The following is an 18859-nucleotide window of genomic DNA, read 5'->3' on the forward strand; positions in this document are numbered from 1 at the left end:
ATATTTCCTTCAGTAATATCTAGGATGTGGGATTTTAGTGTTCCTTTTATTTTTTTGAGCAGTGTATATACAGTATATATATAAAAGAATATATACATGCCGTATATATATATATATATATATATATATATATACAGTGGAGGAAAAAAGTATTTGATCCTTTGCTGATTTTGTAAGCTTGCCAACTGTTAAAGACATGGACAGTCTATAATTTTAAGCGTATGTTAATTTTAACACAGAGATAGAATATCAAAAATAAAATCCAGAAAATCACATTGTATACTTTATATAAATTTTATTAGCATTTTGCAGTGAGAAATAAGAGTTTGATCCCCTACTAACCATTAAGAGTTCTGGCTTCTGCAGACCAGATAGATGCTCCTAATCAACTCGTTACCTACATTAAATACAGCTGTGTTACATAGTCCGCTTTACAAAAGAATCCTGTCCACAGAGTCAATTAATCAGTCAGATTCTAACTGTTACAACATCGGCAAGACCAAAAAGATTTCTAAGGATGTCAGGGCCAAGATTATAGACCTGCACAAAGCAGGAATGGGCTACAAAACCATAAGTAAGACACAGGGTGAGAAGTAGACAACTGTTGGTGCAATAGTAAGAAAATGGAAGAAATACAAAATGACTGTCAATTGACATTGATCTGGGGCTAATGCAAAATCTCACTTCGTGGGGTATCCTTGATCATGAGGAAGGTGAGAGATCAGCCTACAACTACACAGGTGGAACTTATTAATGATCTCAAGGCAGCTGGGACCATGGTCACCAAGAAAACCATTGGCAACACATTACGCCGTATTGGTTTAAAATCCTGTAGTGTCCACAATGTTCCCCTGCTCAAGAAGGTGCATGTACAGACCTGACTGATGTTTGCCAATGAACACCTGTATGACTCTGTGAGTGATTGGGAGAAGGTGCTGTGGTAAGATGAGACAAAAATTTATCTCTTTGGCATTAGCTCAACTCTCTGTGTTTGGAGGAAGAGAAATGCAGCCTGTGACGCAAAGAACACAGTCCCAAGTGTCAAGCATGGAGGTGGAAGCATTACGTTTTGTGGGTGTTTCTCTGGTAAGGGAACAGGACTACTTCACCGCATCAATGGGAGAATGGATGGAGCCATGTACCGTAAAATCCTGAGTGACAACCTCCTTCCCTCCATCTGAACACTAAAAATGGGTTGTGGCTGGGTCTTCCGGCAACACGGTGACTCAAAATATATAGCCAAGGCAACAAAGGAGTGGCTCAAAAAGAAGCACATTAAGGTCATGGAGTGGCTTAGCCAGTCTCCAGACCTTAATCCCATAGAAAACCTATGGAGTGAGTTGAAGCTCCGAGTTGCCAAGCAGCAGCCTCAAAATCTTGAAGATTTAGAGATGATCTGCAAAAAGGAGTGTACCAAAATTCCTAGTGACATGTACGCATCAACTACAAAAAAAAGTCTTACTGCTGTGCCTTTCAACAAGGGTTTTGCCACCAAGCATTAAGTCTTGTTTGCCAGAGGGATAAATATTTTTTTCTCACTGCAAAATGCAAATACATTTATATAATTTTTACAAAGTGATTTTCTGGATTTTATTTTTGATATTCTATCTCTCAATGTTAAAATGAACCAACCCTTAAAATTATAGACTGTTCATGTCTTTGTCATTGGGCAAACTAACAAAATCAGCAACGGATCAAATACTTATTTCCCCCACTGTATACAATAATACTATAATCTATAATACTATACATGTTTTGTAATTTACAGGGTAAATACCATATGTGCCGATGTAATTATTAATATGAGTGAACTAAATAATATAAACATTTAATACAAATTATTAGTAGTGAAAGTATAAGTGTTACTCAGTGGCAGACACAGTCAGAAGAGAGCCTTTGTTCAAGAAAAATATATAAGCCCTTTGTAGTCCGATAGCTCATCAAAATGCTAAATTCCACCTGTTTTGGAGGTGATATTGGACCTCCTTACCTCTTTGGCCCCCATGCGGCTGCATGGGTTTCACCAATGATATGGCCACCCCTTCTATATATAGATATAGACAAAGACTATTTGGCCAGGTCTGTGTATTTCATCAGAAACACTAATTCCAGTAATATTTCAAGGTGCACAAATAGTCTACTTTGTCTATAGCCTCTTTTTAATGTGTCTTGTGCTTGAATGAAGTAACATAATTAAAGGCCAAGTTCTTTGAATGTGTTATAAGCCAACACACATGACATCATGGTGAGCGCTCAGACTGACACTGCAATTACAGCATAGCACTTGCAATTATCCTTTGAATACACGATTACATAAAGCTACATGCAATGAATGTGTAATTGCAGCTAAATTGCACACAGACGTTCTTGCCTTGTGAAGTACCTTCTGCCAAATCAAGTGTGCTTTTGGCATCAGAATTATCTATACATTCATATTTGGTCAGATGATGTGCTGCATTTTTATAATGTGCAATGTTATATACATCTCCTTAATCTTTGTGTAAGTATACATAAGCCATGATACATACGTTATGTACTGGAACACTGACCCACACGTATAGTGAACAGTTATATGGCAAAATGTCTATTGGCTGTGTAGAAGAACTGATGGAGAATAAAGGAGCGACTCTGTATCCTTAAAGGGGTTGTCCAGTCTTGAGCTGCAAGTCTATTATCACTCAATATGACTGCAGACTTGTAAATCCTCACACTGTGCGCACCGGGGATTCTTCATTGCCGGTGCCGTAAGTGGCTGGCCATGTGAGTATACTGTATTTGGCCTTGCTTAATACACTTGCATTGAGCGAGGTTGCGCCCATCTAGTTGGCATGTGACCGCATGTTTTATAATCATGGCTATGCGTTCATGCACCTGACACCGGAGAATTCTCACAGTACGCAGTGGGCACTATGTGAGGATTCACAATTCTGCAGTCACATAGAGTGACGGCAGACTTGTAGCTTAAGACTGGACAAAACCTTTACATTTTTAACATTAGATAATCTTTAATGTTATTGCAAAAAACACATTCAAATGGATAGATTAGAAAGAAAGGAAATACTTATAACTAGAACAACTTATAGGGATTACTTAGTAAACTGATAATTAATGAAATAAATACAATAAAGTAGTTTTCTCAATAAATACATTTTCACCTACCTATAATATAGGTAATAAATGTCTGATCCATGGTGGCATGGATGTTGAAACCCCTAGCAATCATTGAAATAGATATCTTGTTTCCCCTTTTCCTGTTCCCCATAGTTGAGATTGCATGGAGTGGCGTGGGTGCTACATCTCTATTCACCGTCTTTGTGAATAATGAAGGCAGATGATGTTATGGTTAAAATTGATATCTTTCTTTCATAATTTTGTATCTTGCTTTGACAATCATTTAAGCAATGTACATCAATGTGTCTGGTTTTAAGACTCATGCGTTTTTGCATGCTCCGTACAAGTTGTAACTGAACAGGATTTTGGTTTTCGGATAAGCTGTTAAAGACACTTGAAATGTGGTTTAAGCCTGAAATCTGTTAGCGTTTTCTGTAATTTACATATCCCTTTGTGATAATATACAATAACTTCGTTTTTTCTGAAGACAATAAAAAACAAATACATTTGAGGATGGGCCAGTCAGGCTTTGCGCACAGACAAACTCATTTGTATATTTTGTCTCGGATCGAGCGTCGCGTTGATTTTGACAACGCTGGCAAAATGTGTTAGATCCCTTGTCTCCCCTAAAGCTCTCCCTAATGGGGTTTCCGCGACAATGAGAACTTTACTCATCTGTCTTCATCATTCACAATGACAATGAATGAAGAGGCAACATGCACAAGAAACCATACAGTGCCTTTTAATCTTGCCCATAGAGAGGAGGATCAAAGGATTGGAGACTTCATTTTAGTAATAGTGGGGGATCCATCAGTCAGACTCACCACTAGATAGGCGATAAACATAATTCATTGGGAAACTCTTTTAACTGAAAAAATAAAATACCTCAATTCACATATTGAACTTATGCACCAAAACACTGATACATTAAGTAAATTAATAACATAATTCATATGTCAATATTTGAACTACTTTTAACAAAATAGCCTTTAAAGAATTATATAACAGTGAGAAGGTTAGACCACGCAAGGTACTGCTTACTAAAATGTATCTCAGCAAATCATTTTTTTTCCATTTTCCCATCCTGTTAGTCACCAAGTATATGTAATATACAACTGAGTTAACCTGCTATACATAAATAACAGATCGTTCAGTGTGAGGTTTAACCTGCAGGTTCAGTTCTATAGAACGGAATCATTGTTCTTTATAAATGCAAAATACACTGCTGTACTAACTCTACAAACCAAACTGAACCTTGATACAAATGCCCCAAAGTGTTCATTGGACCTCAAGAGATATCTTTCATTTCAACACCTTGTAAAGAGTTAGCTGAGGAACAACATGGCAGAGAAGGGGGTTAAATAATGTTCTATCAGCGACTCCACCATATAACAACATGGATAAAATACCAGTTTCACATTCTGGTTGAATGGCTTCATAGATGTGTAGGCTATTAAGTCAGGGTAGACGTTGATGAGAGTCTTATTTCTAAGGTGGCTTTAGTATTTTGGCACATGGATTTTTAGCCTGGCATTCGACAACTCAAAGCAATTGGCACATAAAAGAGCTTCTTAACCCTCAAGGATCATGCTCTATAAATTGGCACATGAAGTCGATTAAAAAAAAAAAAAACAAGAACTATGATCCAGAAGCTCAGGGAAATGGCACAGGGATACAGAGCCTTGAAACCTATAAAAATAGGTGTCTCAGGGGAAGGACAAGCAGCCATCTCCCTCTGTGTCACTATAAATTCATTTATAAGTCTATTCAAAAAAGTTTCAACCACATATTTACAAAAAAAAGAGAGAGAGAGAAAAGAAATTAACTATGGACAGTGTGATTCCATCCTGGTTTTCTGATGACCGAAGCGGCACCCTGATTTCTCTCCCCTCACATTCAATGTGACGGAAGGACTAATTGGAGGCTAGGTTGACGCTTCCCTTTATATCTAGCTATAACCAAGTATCATCTAAGAGAAATGAAGATTAATGCCCTTGTGGTCATAGCGCTTGTGCTAGGGTACTGCCCACAATCATCACATCAACCATACCATTTCCAATACAATCTTCCCATTGTCCATCCATTCAGCCTCTAATGTGTGACTTTGCTTTATAAAATGTAATGAATATGCTTAGGTGAACCTTGCACTACAGACTGAGATGCAGCTGAATCAAAATACCATCATGATAATGTCAAACTTGATCCTCGTTAGCAATCATTGTTTGCTACCTCAATTTGAGCTGCTCATGCATCCATGACCATTACAGCCTAGGTTTCGGTAAGAATGTGACAGCTCATCAGTAAAGACAAATAGCATTTTTGGAACTATTTGAAAGAAGTTTAAACTGCTCCCATTTCTTCCTTCATTATGAAGGACATTATTAGTTTTTAGCCCAGACTGGTGCTATACCGTATGTTTCTGAAAAGACAGTGCCATGCTAGGAAGCCCTTGGATCCTGATGTGATTTGTATCGTATGTAGTACCATGTCTATTTCTATTGTCTATGTCTAATTTCCTAGAACAGTCAGTTAAATTATGTTTATTATGGCTGAAAATACTGAAATGATGAACTGCTGGACCGCAAAATCTAGAATTTTTCACAGCCAACTAAATATAAAAAGTTATAAAAACTATTCTAAGTTTACATTGCTGGATTCTCTGTAAGAGTTTACTATTTATAATGTAGTTTTTGCTTATGGATTAAAATGTTCATGCGCAGTTATGTCAACAGCCTTGAATATTATAGCGTTGTTGTCTTCCTGAGCAATCGGCAAAAATTAATATTAGTTTGTCAAAGAAATTATTAATTGTTTTGGTAGCAGTGAATATATATTTATTATAACCCTAAACAATTAGTGACCAGAGAGACTATATGTGATAGATAAAAAGGAGGAACCTGAATGTGCAATATGTACCAGCAAAATCAGTAAATGGGAGTTTAATATGGATGGACAAGTGGATATGTCTTCCTTTATGATGCATAAATCCTAGACATCTGGCTAGCAGTGCCTTCAGACATCCTCAGTACAAACATACATTATCACTTACAATGGGCAGTTCCCAGTAACCCTTTCGATACATATAACAGATATCATTGGCTCAATAACAAGGATGATTACTGTGCACCCTTATTCCCAGAAGGTTTGTGGAAGCTTCCTATAATGTAAGCAGTGCCCTCTGTCATTCTACATCTTTCCCTGTGCCACCATCTCTTTATTCTTTGCAAAAAACTTCCTCCTCCTGAAACTTAGTCTTCTCCCAGCTCTTCATTTCATGGTTTTGGAAGAAAACTCAGGAATGTCTGTACATACTGTATCCATTCCTCCTCCCTCCCTTACAGCGCTCAGCCCAAGTCGTTTGTAAATTAAAACAGATTCCCCACCCCATCTGATGTCATCTTGATGCTTCTTCAGGCTGGGATATGGACTTCACATGAAATAGAAATACTAGATGGCCCCAGAAAGAGAAGAAATATGAGAGGGAATAAAAAGGCTGCATCTTATCCCACTCCATCAGCATTCAGGAACACCTCTGTCCTGTTTCACTGTAAGAGAATAACATTTTGTAATTGGGAAGGGGAGAATTTAGGTCCCAGCCCACCTCCCCCTCAGACATCAGATTCAATGCTGGATAACTTCTCATACACATGGCCATTGGTAGAGTTGTTGAAAGATCTGGGGTTCTTATTGTTTGCAATGCAGGCATTGGGTTGGTTCCCTATACAAATGTCTTTTTGGAAACGTCCTGGGGGACCTGCATGTAGAGAAGTGAGTGATTTACCAGTCCCTCGGACGTCCGACCTTCCCTTCAAGCCACCAATAGCAGGCTGCCTAAAATAGTAGGGCTTGCTCCCATGCAGCAGACATTGGTCATCCCCAAATGTGGGAATAAATGGGTTTTGGGTGACTCGGTCAGGGTAAAGGGAGCGGCTGAGCATGTATCCCCCAGGATTGTGGCTTGGGCCATGGGACTTGCTGGCAAAAGATTCATTGGGCATTTCAAACATGTGGGCATATGGGCTACCATCCAGGAAGCGTTCCTTATCCTTTAAGCTGACACTGCGGGGTGCTAAGGTCACATCTTCTTTCTGAAGGTCTACAAAAGTGTCATAAGAATGCTGGCGATGAAGTTTATTTCGGTTACGCTTCTGGGGTTTGCCATTCGATGGACTTTGAGGATATTTAGAATTGGCAGGTGGAATTGGTCTGGCATCCAAATCTTGTAGAGAATTATCCTCACTGATGTCATAAAGGTTTCCTGCTTTCTTGCACACCTCACAACGGATACATGCTGAGCGATTAGCATTTTGCCCTGTGTAGTTGTGCATCTTTGAAGGGCAATTGCGACAGAAGTTGGTTGAAGTTCTGTCCTCCCACTCCATATTACCAATATTTTTCTCCCAAGCATTTCCTCCGGTTCCATGTTTACGTTCATTCTGCCCAAACTCACCAGTATGTTTCTGATGTTGCCTGTTAGTACAAGAACTTTCATGCTTAAAATCCTCTCCTCGTTCTTTGTAGATATCTGTTAGGTCTACATGTTCCCAATGTGGATTGTTCTCCTTTGTCCGGAACTGATCCAAATAAAAATCTCGCAGTCCCTCCTTGTCTCTGAAGTAACGTTTGTGATCAGGAGATCTTGGGCGTCTACGATAGGCTAACTCTATCTCATCAAATTCTCTACGTGATTTAGCTGATGCTGGACGCTTCTTTAAGCTATCTTTATATTGTTTTCTCCTTTTTGCATTACCTTCAATATTGCCATAGGTGACCGTATGTGTAGATATATCCGAAACGTCTGATCTAATTAAGTCATCATGGGCTCCATACCGATCACTTTTAATAGAAAATTTTCCATAGAGATCCCCTATTTGTGGTGTTGGGTGTTTGGATGGTAAGCCTATATCTAAAGGTTTCTTAGACAGTGATCTTGGCTGTGTTGTGAAAGGAGCATTATCACAGTCATACAACCCATCGATAGAACTATTACTTCCTATACTGTGTGGTCTATGATGATGGAAATGATCTTGGTACACATTGCTGTCTTTAAGTTGAAGGTTTCCGAAGGTCCTTTCCACTTCAGAGATATAGTCACTGAAAAGATTCTCCTCTGGCTGAAAGGATTTACAGTCGGAGTGAGTAAAACTCCTCCGGTGTTCAGAGATATCATATACTGAAGATTCTCGTCGTATGAAGTCTAATGCACTCTGTGGAGAACCATTCACTCCGGAAAGATTGGCCATATTTTTGGCAGTACGCAGAAGACGAAGTATATTAGAGTGAGTGTTATTCATCGTGGCTGATGGAGAGTTCATAGTAGACTGTCTATCTTCAATAGGAACTCCATGAATACAGCTGTATATGCCCTAAAATGCAAAAACAAATTGGCTTCAGAATATATGCCCATCATCTTTTTTATTAAAAGAACAGCATAGTTTACATTTTCACATCACTTATACTAATATCTCATGCTTATTGTTGGAACCAAATATTTAGTATACAAAGAAATAATAATAGAATATTCATCAAAATGAACAAAGAACAGAGCAAGCTGTAGATATAGGATGATTGCAATAATTTCTACATTTTAGAAAGATATCAGGGTTCTAAACCTTAATATAAAAGACTAAAACCTAATCACTGTTTAATTTTTCAAAACATAATGCAACCTTACACTAAAAATAATTCAAGATTTCTTGTTTTTACATTTCTTCAAATGACACCAGCTAACAACTAGAGTAGATTTGGGAGGAGACTGGCAGAATTGCCTTTATCCCCTGTGCCAGGAGCGCCGGCCAAGTGCTATAATTTGTAAACAGTTTTGCCAGCTCAGCTTGGTTTGATACTAACTAAATACATGTGACAGTCTGGTAATGGATTTTAGCTGCTGAAACCAATTATGCAGTTATAACTGACTTCTGTAGCTCATGCTGTAACACGGTAACTACAGCCAGGGCAATCCTAGAAAATAGCCACTAGATTTTATTAGAAATCTCCATAGCGTTGGTCTAGTGGGTAGCAGCTGGTGTGCATTTTGCATTGCCATTTGCATTTAACTCTAATGATAACATGAAAGAAACATAAAATAATTCACAGTTCCTTCTTACAATGGTTTTCTGCTGATCTCACTACCTTCAGCTGACTGTCACCATCACTTTGTCTCAATTCTGCAGCTCATAAAATGCTATTATATACTGTATTACCAAGCACATGCTCAATAAATTTTACAGCACATTGTATATATTATACCAATATAATGCCAGTAAAACATTTCTGAGTTAAAATCCAAGCGCAAAAGAAATGTATAAAACCTTATAATTGAAAATAAGCAATACTCAAAAACAGCAGAACCACAAGCCATAATTCTATTTAGAAATATATCATTTTATTTGTAAAACATGAAAAACAAGATCAATTATAAAACAGTTCAATCAAGATACAACCACAAGAATAAAGGGACATTAGATATCTAAACAGGTTGCTTGCATCCACAAAGGCATCCACTACAGTAATAAAAGCTACCTGTAGCTTTATTATGGTGGTTGCACCTTCCATCTACTGTTAAAGGGAGCCTGTCACCCCCAAAATCGAGGGTGAGCTAAGCCCACCAGCATCAGGGGCTTATCTACAGTATTCTGTAATGCTGTAGATAAGCCCCCGATGTATCCTGAAAGATGAGAAAAAGAGGTTATATTATACTCACCCAGGGGTGGTCCCGCTGCGGTCCGGTCCGATGGGTGTCGCGGTCCGGTCTGGAGCCTTCCTTCTTCTTACGATGACGTCCTCTTCTTGTCTTCACGCTGCGGCTTCGGCACAGGCGTACTTTGTCCGCCCTGTTGAGGGCTGTGCCGGAGCCGCAGCGGGAAGACAAGAAGAGGTCGTCATCCTATGAAGATGGGGAGGCCCCGGACCGGACCGCGACACCCATCGTACTGGGACCACCCATGGGTGAGTATAATCTATCCTCTTTTTCTCATCTTTCAGGATACATCGGGGGCTTATCTACAGCATTACAGAATGCTGTAGATAAGCCCCTGGTGCCGGTGGGCTTAGCTCACCTTCGATTTTGGGGGTGACAGGTTCCCTTTAACTTAGGAGAACCTTTAAAATGGGACTCTGCATACAGGTGCTGAAATTAGTTGATCTGTGTTTTTTGTCTGTTGTTGAAAGGTCAGTGATTTGAAACTGCAAATGACTCCTCTTTATTTATGCATGTGGTGGAGGATTATCTTCTGCTATATGCCTCAATAGAGTGGCATGTATAGTTTTGAATCATTGATCTGTCAGATGCAGGCAAGAAATAAAAGTGTGTACTGTCATTATGGACATGTATTGGACTATTGGGCTTTGTTAGAACCAGCTAATATTTTAATATTATAAGCTATTATACGCTAATATTTTAAAACCACACTTCAGCTAAACTGCTGTAGATGGCTAAAGTTCAAATTGGTCAGACAGTGTACTGTACAGAAAAAGAGAATGCACAGAGGCGGAAGGTGAATATTAAACATAAATTAGCATGATAATAAATCAGAGATGTGGGGCTAGCCAGGAGCACACAGGAGACAGAGGGAGGGGTCTGCAGCACTGAGGAGAAGCAATGCTGTTGGGAAGTTTAGTTTTAGCAGATAAGAATAAGGCTGCCCATTGTGCTATGTGAAGCTGGATACACAAGGGGCAAACAGAGATGAAAATAGACAAAAAGGTACAAAAAATAAATGTTATCTAGGGCTTAGTCTATATAATAAGAATAAGAACGCATTTACCATGCTTTGTGAAAAATAATTCTATTCTGGGAATAACCCTTTAATAGTGTTATTTAAGTGTTTGCCATTATATATCATTGTGCACATTACTGGAATACAGATCCTTTTGGTAAGATTACATATTATACAAAGGAATGCTCATATATAGCTGCTACCTATCCCCGTGTTCTGTCACCTGTGCAGCACTAGTGACATTAACCCTTCCACTTCTTTGGGAAGTTTACATTTTTAAGAAATATTTTTTCCTGTTCTCTACCATCGAAAATCTTTGATCATCAGATACATTCTAAAGCCCCAAAAATGTAGTATCTGCAGGCCTATAATAAGAACTCCTTGGGTATTATGTTGCTATAACATTATGTTTTACAGGGTCTATTTAGCCAATAATTATTTTTTAGACTTTTTCACACTTTTATCTTGTACGTTAGTCTTTTAAATATTGTATCTGACTTCAATAATACTTACAATAATTGTAATACATTTTCATCTCTTCAAAGCCTGCAGACACTTAATTATTACAATTAAGCAGAGACTGTAGTTAATAGTTATGGAATGTATTTATCATTAATTTTATTAAATATAAAATAGCATAAAAGGACATTTGGATATACTTCTGTCTATTCTGTAGTTTGAAGAATAGAACACCTTTAATGCATTATTTTGGCATTAAGTGTACTTTTAATGATGCTGCTTCTGGCTTCTAATGTGTTTCATGAATTCCTTTTATTTGACACTGCTCAATGTTTTTGATATATATCAATTTATTCTTATTTGGCATAATTATTTCAGTTTTTAATTTTACATAGTTTGATTTTTCTTTGGTATTCCTATTTTTTATATCTATTCTTAATAAAGTGTCAGATGATTTTTGATAACTTTAATTTTTTAGCAAAGTACGGTAGTTGTTTTTCTGTCTTGGATCATTGAATAATTCTTAGAACATTTCTAAAAATGCCACAGAATGACCAAAGTACAATGTGGGCTAATATTTCCAAATATGTCATTTTTCATGCTGCAGTCTGCAGTTATATTTTTGCTGTCGAAAATACAGGGGTCCTGACAAAAATTTGATGAACTTGGGGATTTGAAGGGACATGAATAAAGAATAATTAGTCTAAAGCAAAATTGTATAGGAGCCTTGACCAAGTATTGAGTGCATTTACTGAACATACATTTTAGTAGGCCAACATTTTGGATTTTAAAATCATTTTTCTAGATGGTGTTATAAAATATTCTAATTTACTGAGATAATGACTTTTGGGTTTTCATTAGCTGTAATCATCAACATTAACAGAAATCAACACTTGAAATAGATTACTCTGTTTGTAATGACTCTATATAATATACGAGTTTCACTTTTTGCATTGAAGAACTGAAATAAATTAACTTGTTGATGATATTTTAATTTTGTGAGAAGCAACTGTATATATATATATATATATATATATATATATATATATATATATATATATATATATATATATATATATATATATATATATATGCCATTCAATAAAATTTAGTTCTATGATGAAGGACAAAAATAAATTGTCAGAAGGTTTATTTTTTTAGCTACCTGCTGTATATTTACTGGGCTAGCCAAGACAGCAACACTACCAAGTACTATGGGTAAGGTAGTAAATTTCTCAGCAATTATACGTCAGTCACTGAAGTTGTATTCTTGACTGCCTTACAATATGTTGGAAAAAACATGTCCTATATATTAGGATAAAATTGGTTGACCTAAGAATATGATGGACAACAAAAATATCTGACATATTTTGTACTTACCCTGCTGACAGAAAATACCAGACCTGGCTTTCCAGAACAAACGCCCATAAAGCAGTGACGGAACTGCCAAAAGAAGAGGTGCTCCATTATGAATGTGATGAGACTCAGAGCCATAGCGGCGCCCAGCATGTAAAAGACTCCAGCCATGTTGTCAATATCCAGCTGACTGCTCATCACCTCGTTCTTCTCATTATGGCAAATGCCAGTCAACCAGAGGGCTTCTAGCTCCTCCATTTCCCCTAAAAATGTAAAAATCATATCATTTTAAAAATGGAAAACCAGTCTTTATAATGAAAACCAGCCATGTGATATTGAGTTACTTAGTGCAATATGCATATATTATACATACAGTGGGGAAATTAAGTATTTGATACACTACTGATTTAGCAAGTTTTCCCACCTACAAAGAATGGAGAGGTCTGTAATTGTTATCATAGGTACACTTCAACTGTGAGAGACAGAATCTAAAAAGAAAAACCAGAAAATCACATTCTATGATTTTTACATAATTACATTGCATTTTATTGCATAAGTATTTGATCACCTACCAACCAGCAAGAATTCTGGCTCTCAAAGACCTGTTAGTTTTTCTGTAAGAAGCCTCTGAACTCTGAACTCATTACCTGTATTACTTGCACCTGTATGAAATCAACTGGATTTAAATGGATGATGGGGCAAGTACTGCTCCAATAAGCATAGCAATAAATTTTAAAGCTTTAAAATAATCTACGTTTATACCCTTCATTGGATGACTGTATGACCCTGGGCAGCACATAACAAATCACCTGAAATTTAACTTTTTATTTTTTTACCTGAATGAACTTGAAACCTGTATAAAAGACACTTTTCCACACAATGAATCACACTCCAACCTCTCCACCATGGCAAAGACCAAAGAGCTGTCTAAAGACGCCAGGAACAAAGTTGTAGACCTGCACAAGTCTGGGATGGGCTACAGGACAATAGGCTAGCAGCCTGATGAGTAGGTAACAACTGTTAGCCCAATTATTAGAAAATGGAATAAATACAAGATGACTGTCAATCTTCCTTGGTCTGGGGCTCCATACAAGATCTCCCTCATTGGTGTAAGGAGATTTTAGGAAAGATCAAAAGTCTGCCCAGAACTACACTCACGCCAGCATATGTCCAGGCCCATTTGAAGTTCACCAATGACCATCTGGATGATTCAGAGGAGACATGGGAGAAGGTCATGTGGTTAGATAAGACCAAAATACAAATTTCTGCTAACAGCTCCACTTGCCATATTTTGATGAAGAAGGATGAGTACAACCCCAAGAACACCATCCCAACTGTGAAGCATTGTGGGGGAAACATAATACTTTGGGGGTCCTTTTTTGCAAAGGGGATAGGGCAACTGCATCATATTGAAGGGCAGATGGATGGGGTCATGTATTGTGAGATTTTGGCCAACAACCGCCTTTAGTAAAAGCATTGAAGATGAGTCGTGCCCGGGTCTTCCAGAATGACAATGACCAAAAAAACACAGCCAGGGCAACTAAGGACTGGCTCCATAACAAGCATTTCAAAGTCCTGGAGTGGCTTAGCCAGTCTGCAGACATGAACCCAATATAATATCTTTGGAGGCAGCTGAAACTCAATGCCTTGAAAGATCTGGAGAAGATATTTATGGAGGAGTGGGGCAAAATCCCTGGTGCAGTGTGTGCAAGCTTAGTCACGAAATACAGGAAACGTCTGACCTCTATCATTTCAAGTTAAGGTTTCTGTACCAAATATTAACTTCTGTATTTCTATTGTATCAAATACTTATTTCATGCAATAAAATGCAAATTAATTATGTAAAACTCATACAATCCCATATTCTGGATTTTTTTTAAGATTCTGTCTATCACAGTTGAAGTGTACATACGATAAAAGTACATACCTCTCCATTCGTTGTAGATGGGAAAACTTGCAAAATTGGCTGTGTATCAAATATTTATTTTCTCCATAGCTCCATAGTATATACACAGCATATATATATATATATATATATATATATATATATATATATATATATATATATATATATATATATATATATATACACACACACACACACACGCAAAAGTATAAGGCTCCCTGGAACTTTTCAGTTTTTGAATTTCCGCAAAAATTTAAAATAACCAATAAGTTTCATTCAACTTCACAATTGTGTTCCACTTGTTGTTGATTCTTCACCAAAAATTTACATTTGGTATCTTTATGTTTGAAGCATGATATGTGGGAAAAGGTTCAAAAGTTCCAGGGGGCCGAATACTTTTGCAAGGCACTGTATATATACTGCTCTGGCAAAAACTAAGAGACCACTGCAAAATGTTCAGTTTGTCTGATTTTTCTCTTTATAGGTATATTTTTGAGTAAAATGTAAATTGCTCTTTTATTCTATAAACTTCTGAAAACATGTCTCCGAATTTGCAGGCAATAAAGTATTTTTTTCTGACAAATAAAAATGGTCAAATTAAAAAAAGAAAAAAACAGTGCTTTCAGACCTCAAATAAAGAAAACAAGTTCATGATCATTTAAAAACAACAATACTAATCTTTTAACTCAGGAAGAGTTCAGAAATCAATATTTTGTAGAATAACCATGATTTTTAATCACAGCTTTCATGCATCTTGGCATGCTTTCCGCCAGTCTTTCACACTGCTCCTGGCGCAAAAATTTAAGCAGTTCTTCTTTGAATCATGGCTTGTGACTATCATCCTCTTGATTTCATTGCAGAGGTTTTCAATGGGGTTCAGGTCTAGAGATTGGGCTGCCCATGACAGGGATTTGATGTGGTGGTCTCTTAATTTTTGCCAGAGCTGTATATTTATAGTAGATCAGAAAACATTCAAATTCTGGAGTCAGAGTGGCGAGCGTTAAGGTGAGTACCCGTATATACTCGAGTATAAGCCGACCCGAGTATAAGCCGACCCACCCCTAATTTTGCCACAAAAAACTGGGAAAACTTATTGACTCGAGTATAAGCCTAGGGTGGGAAATGCAGCAGCTACTGGTAAATTTCAAAAATAAAAATAGATGCTGTTCATTATTGCCCCATAGATGCTCCATTGAAAGCTGTGCCCCATATATAATGCTCTGCACCGTTCATTATGGCCCCATAGATGCTCCATATAAAGCTGTGCCATATAGAATGCTCTGCACCATTCATTATGGCCCCATAGATGCTCCACATAAAGCTGTGCCATATAGAATGCTCTGCACCGTTCATTATGGCCCCATAGATGCTCCATAGAAAGCTGTGCCATATATAATGCTCTGCACCATTCATTATGGCCTCATAGATGCTCCACATAAAGCAGTGCCCCACATATAATGCTCTGCACCGTTCATTACGACCCCATAGATGCTCCATAGAAATCTGTGCCATATAGAATGCTCTGCACTGTTCATTATTGCCCCATAGATGCTCCATAGAAAGCTGTGCCCCATATATATTGCTCTGCACCGTTGATTATGGCCCCATAGATGCTCCATATATAATGCTGCTGCTGCAATAAAGAAAAAAAATCACATACTCACCTCTCTTCCCCTCAGGACGCCGTCTCCAGCACTGACGCTCAGCAGAGGGCGTGCACTGACTACGTCACCGCGCCCTCTAACCTGAGCGTCACTGCTAGAGGACGCTGCAGACAGAGCCGCACCGGAGCGAGGAGCAGGTAAATATCGCGCAGCGCAGCACTCCCCTCCCCGTATACTTACCTGCTCCCGGCGCGGTCCCTGCTTCTCCCGGCGCTGCATCTTCTTCCTGTATTGCGTGGTCACAGTTACCGCTCATTTACAGCAATGAATATGCGGCTCCACCCCTATGGGAGGTGGAGTCGCATATTCATTGCTGTAATGAGCGGTACCATGTGACCACTCAGTACAGGAAGAAGCTGCAGCGCTGGGAGAAGCAGGGACTGGAGGGACCGCGCCGGGAGCAGGTAAGTATAACTAGATAGCTCCTGCTCCCCCTCCCCTGCCGACCCCTGGGTATGACTCGAGTATAAGCCGAGAGGGGGACTTTCAGCCCAAAAAAATGGGCTGAAAATCTCGGCTTATACTCGAGTATATACGGTATGTGGATATTTTGTAATTTTGTTAGCCTTTTGATGACCCATAATGGTTCCATAACGGCCAATAGTTTCTATTTTGCCATAGTTGAGAGGAAGCAAATTTAAAAAAGTCCACATTTTGACTAATGCAACGTTTTGTAAAATTTGAGTAGAATTCAGTTCCACTTTAATTTATTTACTCGTGCCTAGTATCTATATTTAAATATATATATGTTAGGGGTCGAGTTCCCGCCTCTGCACAGGGGGAATCTCGAGCCATCTCCGCTGTGGTCTCCCATTCTTCTCCTGCTGCAGTGGAGCCTGCTCAGCGGAGACGTCGGTCCCAGCGTCTCGCTCAGTCTGACTCTGTGCAAAGGGTTACTGCTGCTTTTCCAGCTTCTGCCATTGAACCCAGTGCTGGGCAGCGGTGAGCAGACGCTTTTGGGACTAAGTCCTGCTTTTTCCCTTCTGAGCATGCCCAGGGGTAAGATCTCTCATTGGAGGTCGAGGGTCACATGCTTAGATACTGAAGCAAAACCCACTGGTTCTCCAGGAAGGTCCTGAAGGTGCTAAGGCTCTGGGTGCAGCCTCTCATTGGTCCTTCTAGGAAGGTCCTGTACTTGCTGCAGCTATAAAAGGTTCGCATGGCCGCACGGCCATGTGCTAGTATCAAATCTAAGTCATGTACTTTGCGCCAGTGAGGTTACGATTGTATGTGTTCAGGGACCTGGCTGAAATAAGCCCTAGAATACCGGCACCTCTGGTGAGGAGATTGTGTGTGTGGATTCAGGGCCCCGGCTGAAATAAGCCCTAGAATACCGGCTTCTCCAGTGAGGAGATTGTATGAATGCGTAACCACAAACTGCTATCTGCTCGGCAGTTGCTGTGTAGTCCTGTGAGGTTAACAGGACACAGTGCTTTCTTTAGGCGACTCTGTGAAGTAACAGAGTTTGCTTCTACCGCCATATAGAGCCGCTATTTGCCAGCAGCAGGTTCTCTCCTGCACGGTGGACCCCGGGCTGCGAACGCACCAAATAACATCTCTCTCTATTTACTCGGTGCGTTCCACCAGCCCTAACATATATATATATATATATATATATACACTGCTCAAAGAAATAAAGGAAACACTTAAACAACAGAATATAACTCCAAGTAAATTAAACTTCTGTGAAATCAAACTGTCCACTTAGGAAGCAGCACTGTTTGACAATCAATTTCATATGCTGTTGTGCAAATGGAATTAGACAACAGATGGAAATTATTGGCAATTATCAAGACACACTCAATAAAGGAGTGTTTCTGCAGGTGGGGACCACAGACCACATCTCAGTATCAATGCTTTCTGGCTGATGTTTTGATCACTTTTGAATGTTGGTTGTGCTTTGTGGTAGCATGAGACGGAATCTGCAACCCACACAGGTGGCTCAGGTAGTGCAGCTCATCCAGGATTGCACATAAATGTGAGCTGAGGCAAGAAGGTGTTAGGGTTGGCGGAACGCACCGAATATATATATTTATTAGTAGTAGTAGGTACTCTGCTGAGCAGGCTCCACTGCGGCCGATTATCAAATAGACACAGGAGTAGAACCAGGTATTATATATAGAGAGGAATGGCTAATATTAAAATAGTCTACCCATAAACCAATATCAATAGTAATCCCGGTCACCACCTGTGTCAAAGCTATATAGTGAGACCACTAAAAGGACATCATATATGCATGCATATATATTTTGACCTGCCGTGTGCAAATGATATCACAATATATATATGTAGTGCAATATATGTGCACATATAAAAAAACGTAAAAAAAACATACATATACACAGTTGTTTTATCTCTATATTTTATTGATAATTTGCTGTTGCTATATAATAAAAGTATTTTTTTTAAATAACATTCCCTGCCATCATTCTTTTCACTGGTTTTGGTTCATGCTCGGTGCATGTTTCTCTTCCACTGCGGCCGATGCAGAATGGGAGACCGCAGCAGACACGGCTCGAGATTTCCCCTGTGCAGCGGCGGGAACTTGACTCCTAACAGAAAGTTTGCTGTCTCTCAGCGTAGTCTCTAGAGGCTGGAGGAGCTACTAGGAGACAGGCCAGTACATCAGGAAGCACGGAGGGGTC

At 38.9% G+C, this 18859-nt stretch overlaps 1 protein-coding gene across 1 annotated transcript in view; it reads right to left on the minus strand.

Moving 5' to 3' along the window:
• Nucleotides 1-4182: 4182 nt before the first annotated feature.
• The window catches only part of GRIN2B (glutamate ionotropic receptor NMDA type subunit 2B), a 939810-nt gene continuing 925133 nt past the window's right edge, over nt 4183-18859 (minus strand). Inside the window, exons 13-14 of the mRNA XM_069737061.1 lie at nt 12669-12907; nt 4183-8477 (exon numbers count right to left, since the gene is read on the minus strand). Of these exons, the coding sequence (XP_069593162.1) occupies nt 6720-8477; nt 12669-12907 (1997 nt within the window). The 3' untranslated portion in view covers nt 4183-6719. The remainder of the gene's footprint in view (nt 8478-12668; nt 12908-18859) is intronic.

The sequence above is a fragment of the Ranitomeya imitator genome, chromosome 8 (assembly GCF_032444005.1).
Source record: "Ranitomeya imitator isolate aRanImi1 chromosome 8, aRanImi1.pri, whole genome shotgun sequence".
NCBI classification, from domain to species: domain Eukaryota; kingdom Metazoa; phylum Chordata; class Amphibia; order Anura; family Dendrobatidae; genus Ranitomeya; species Ranitomeya imitator.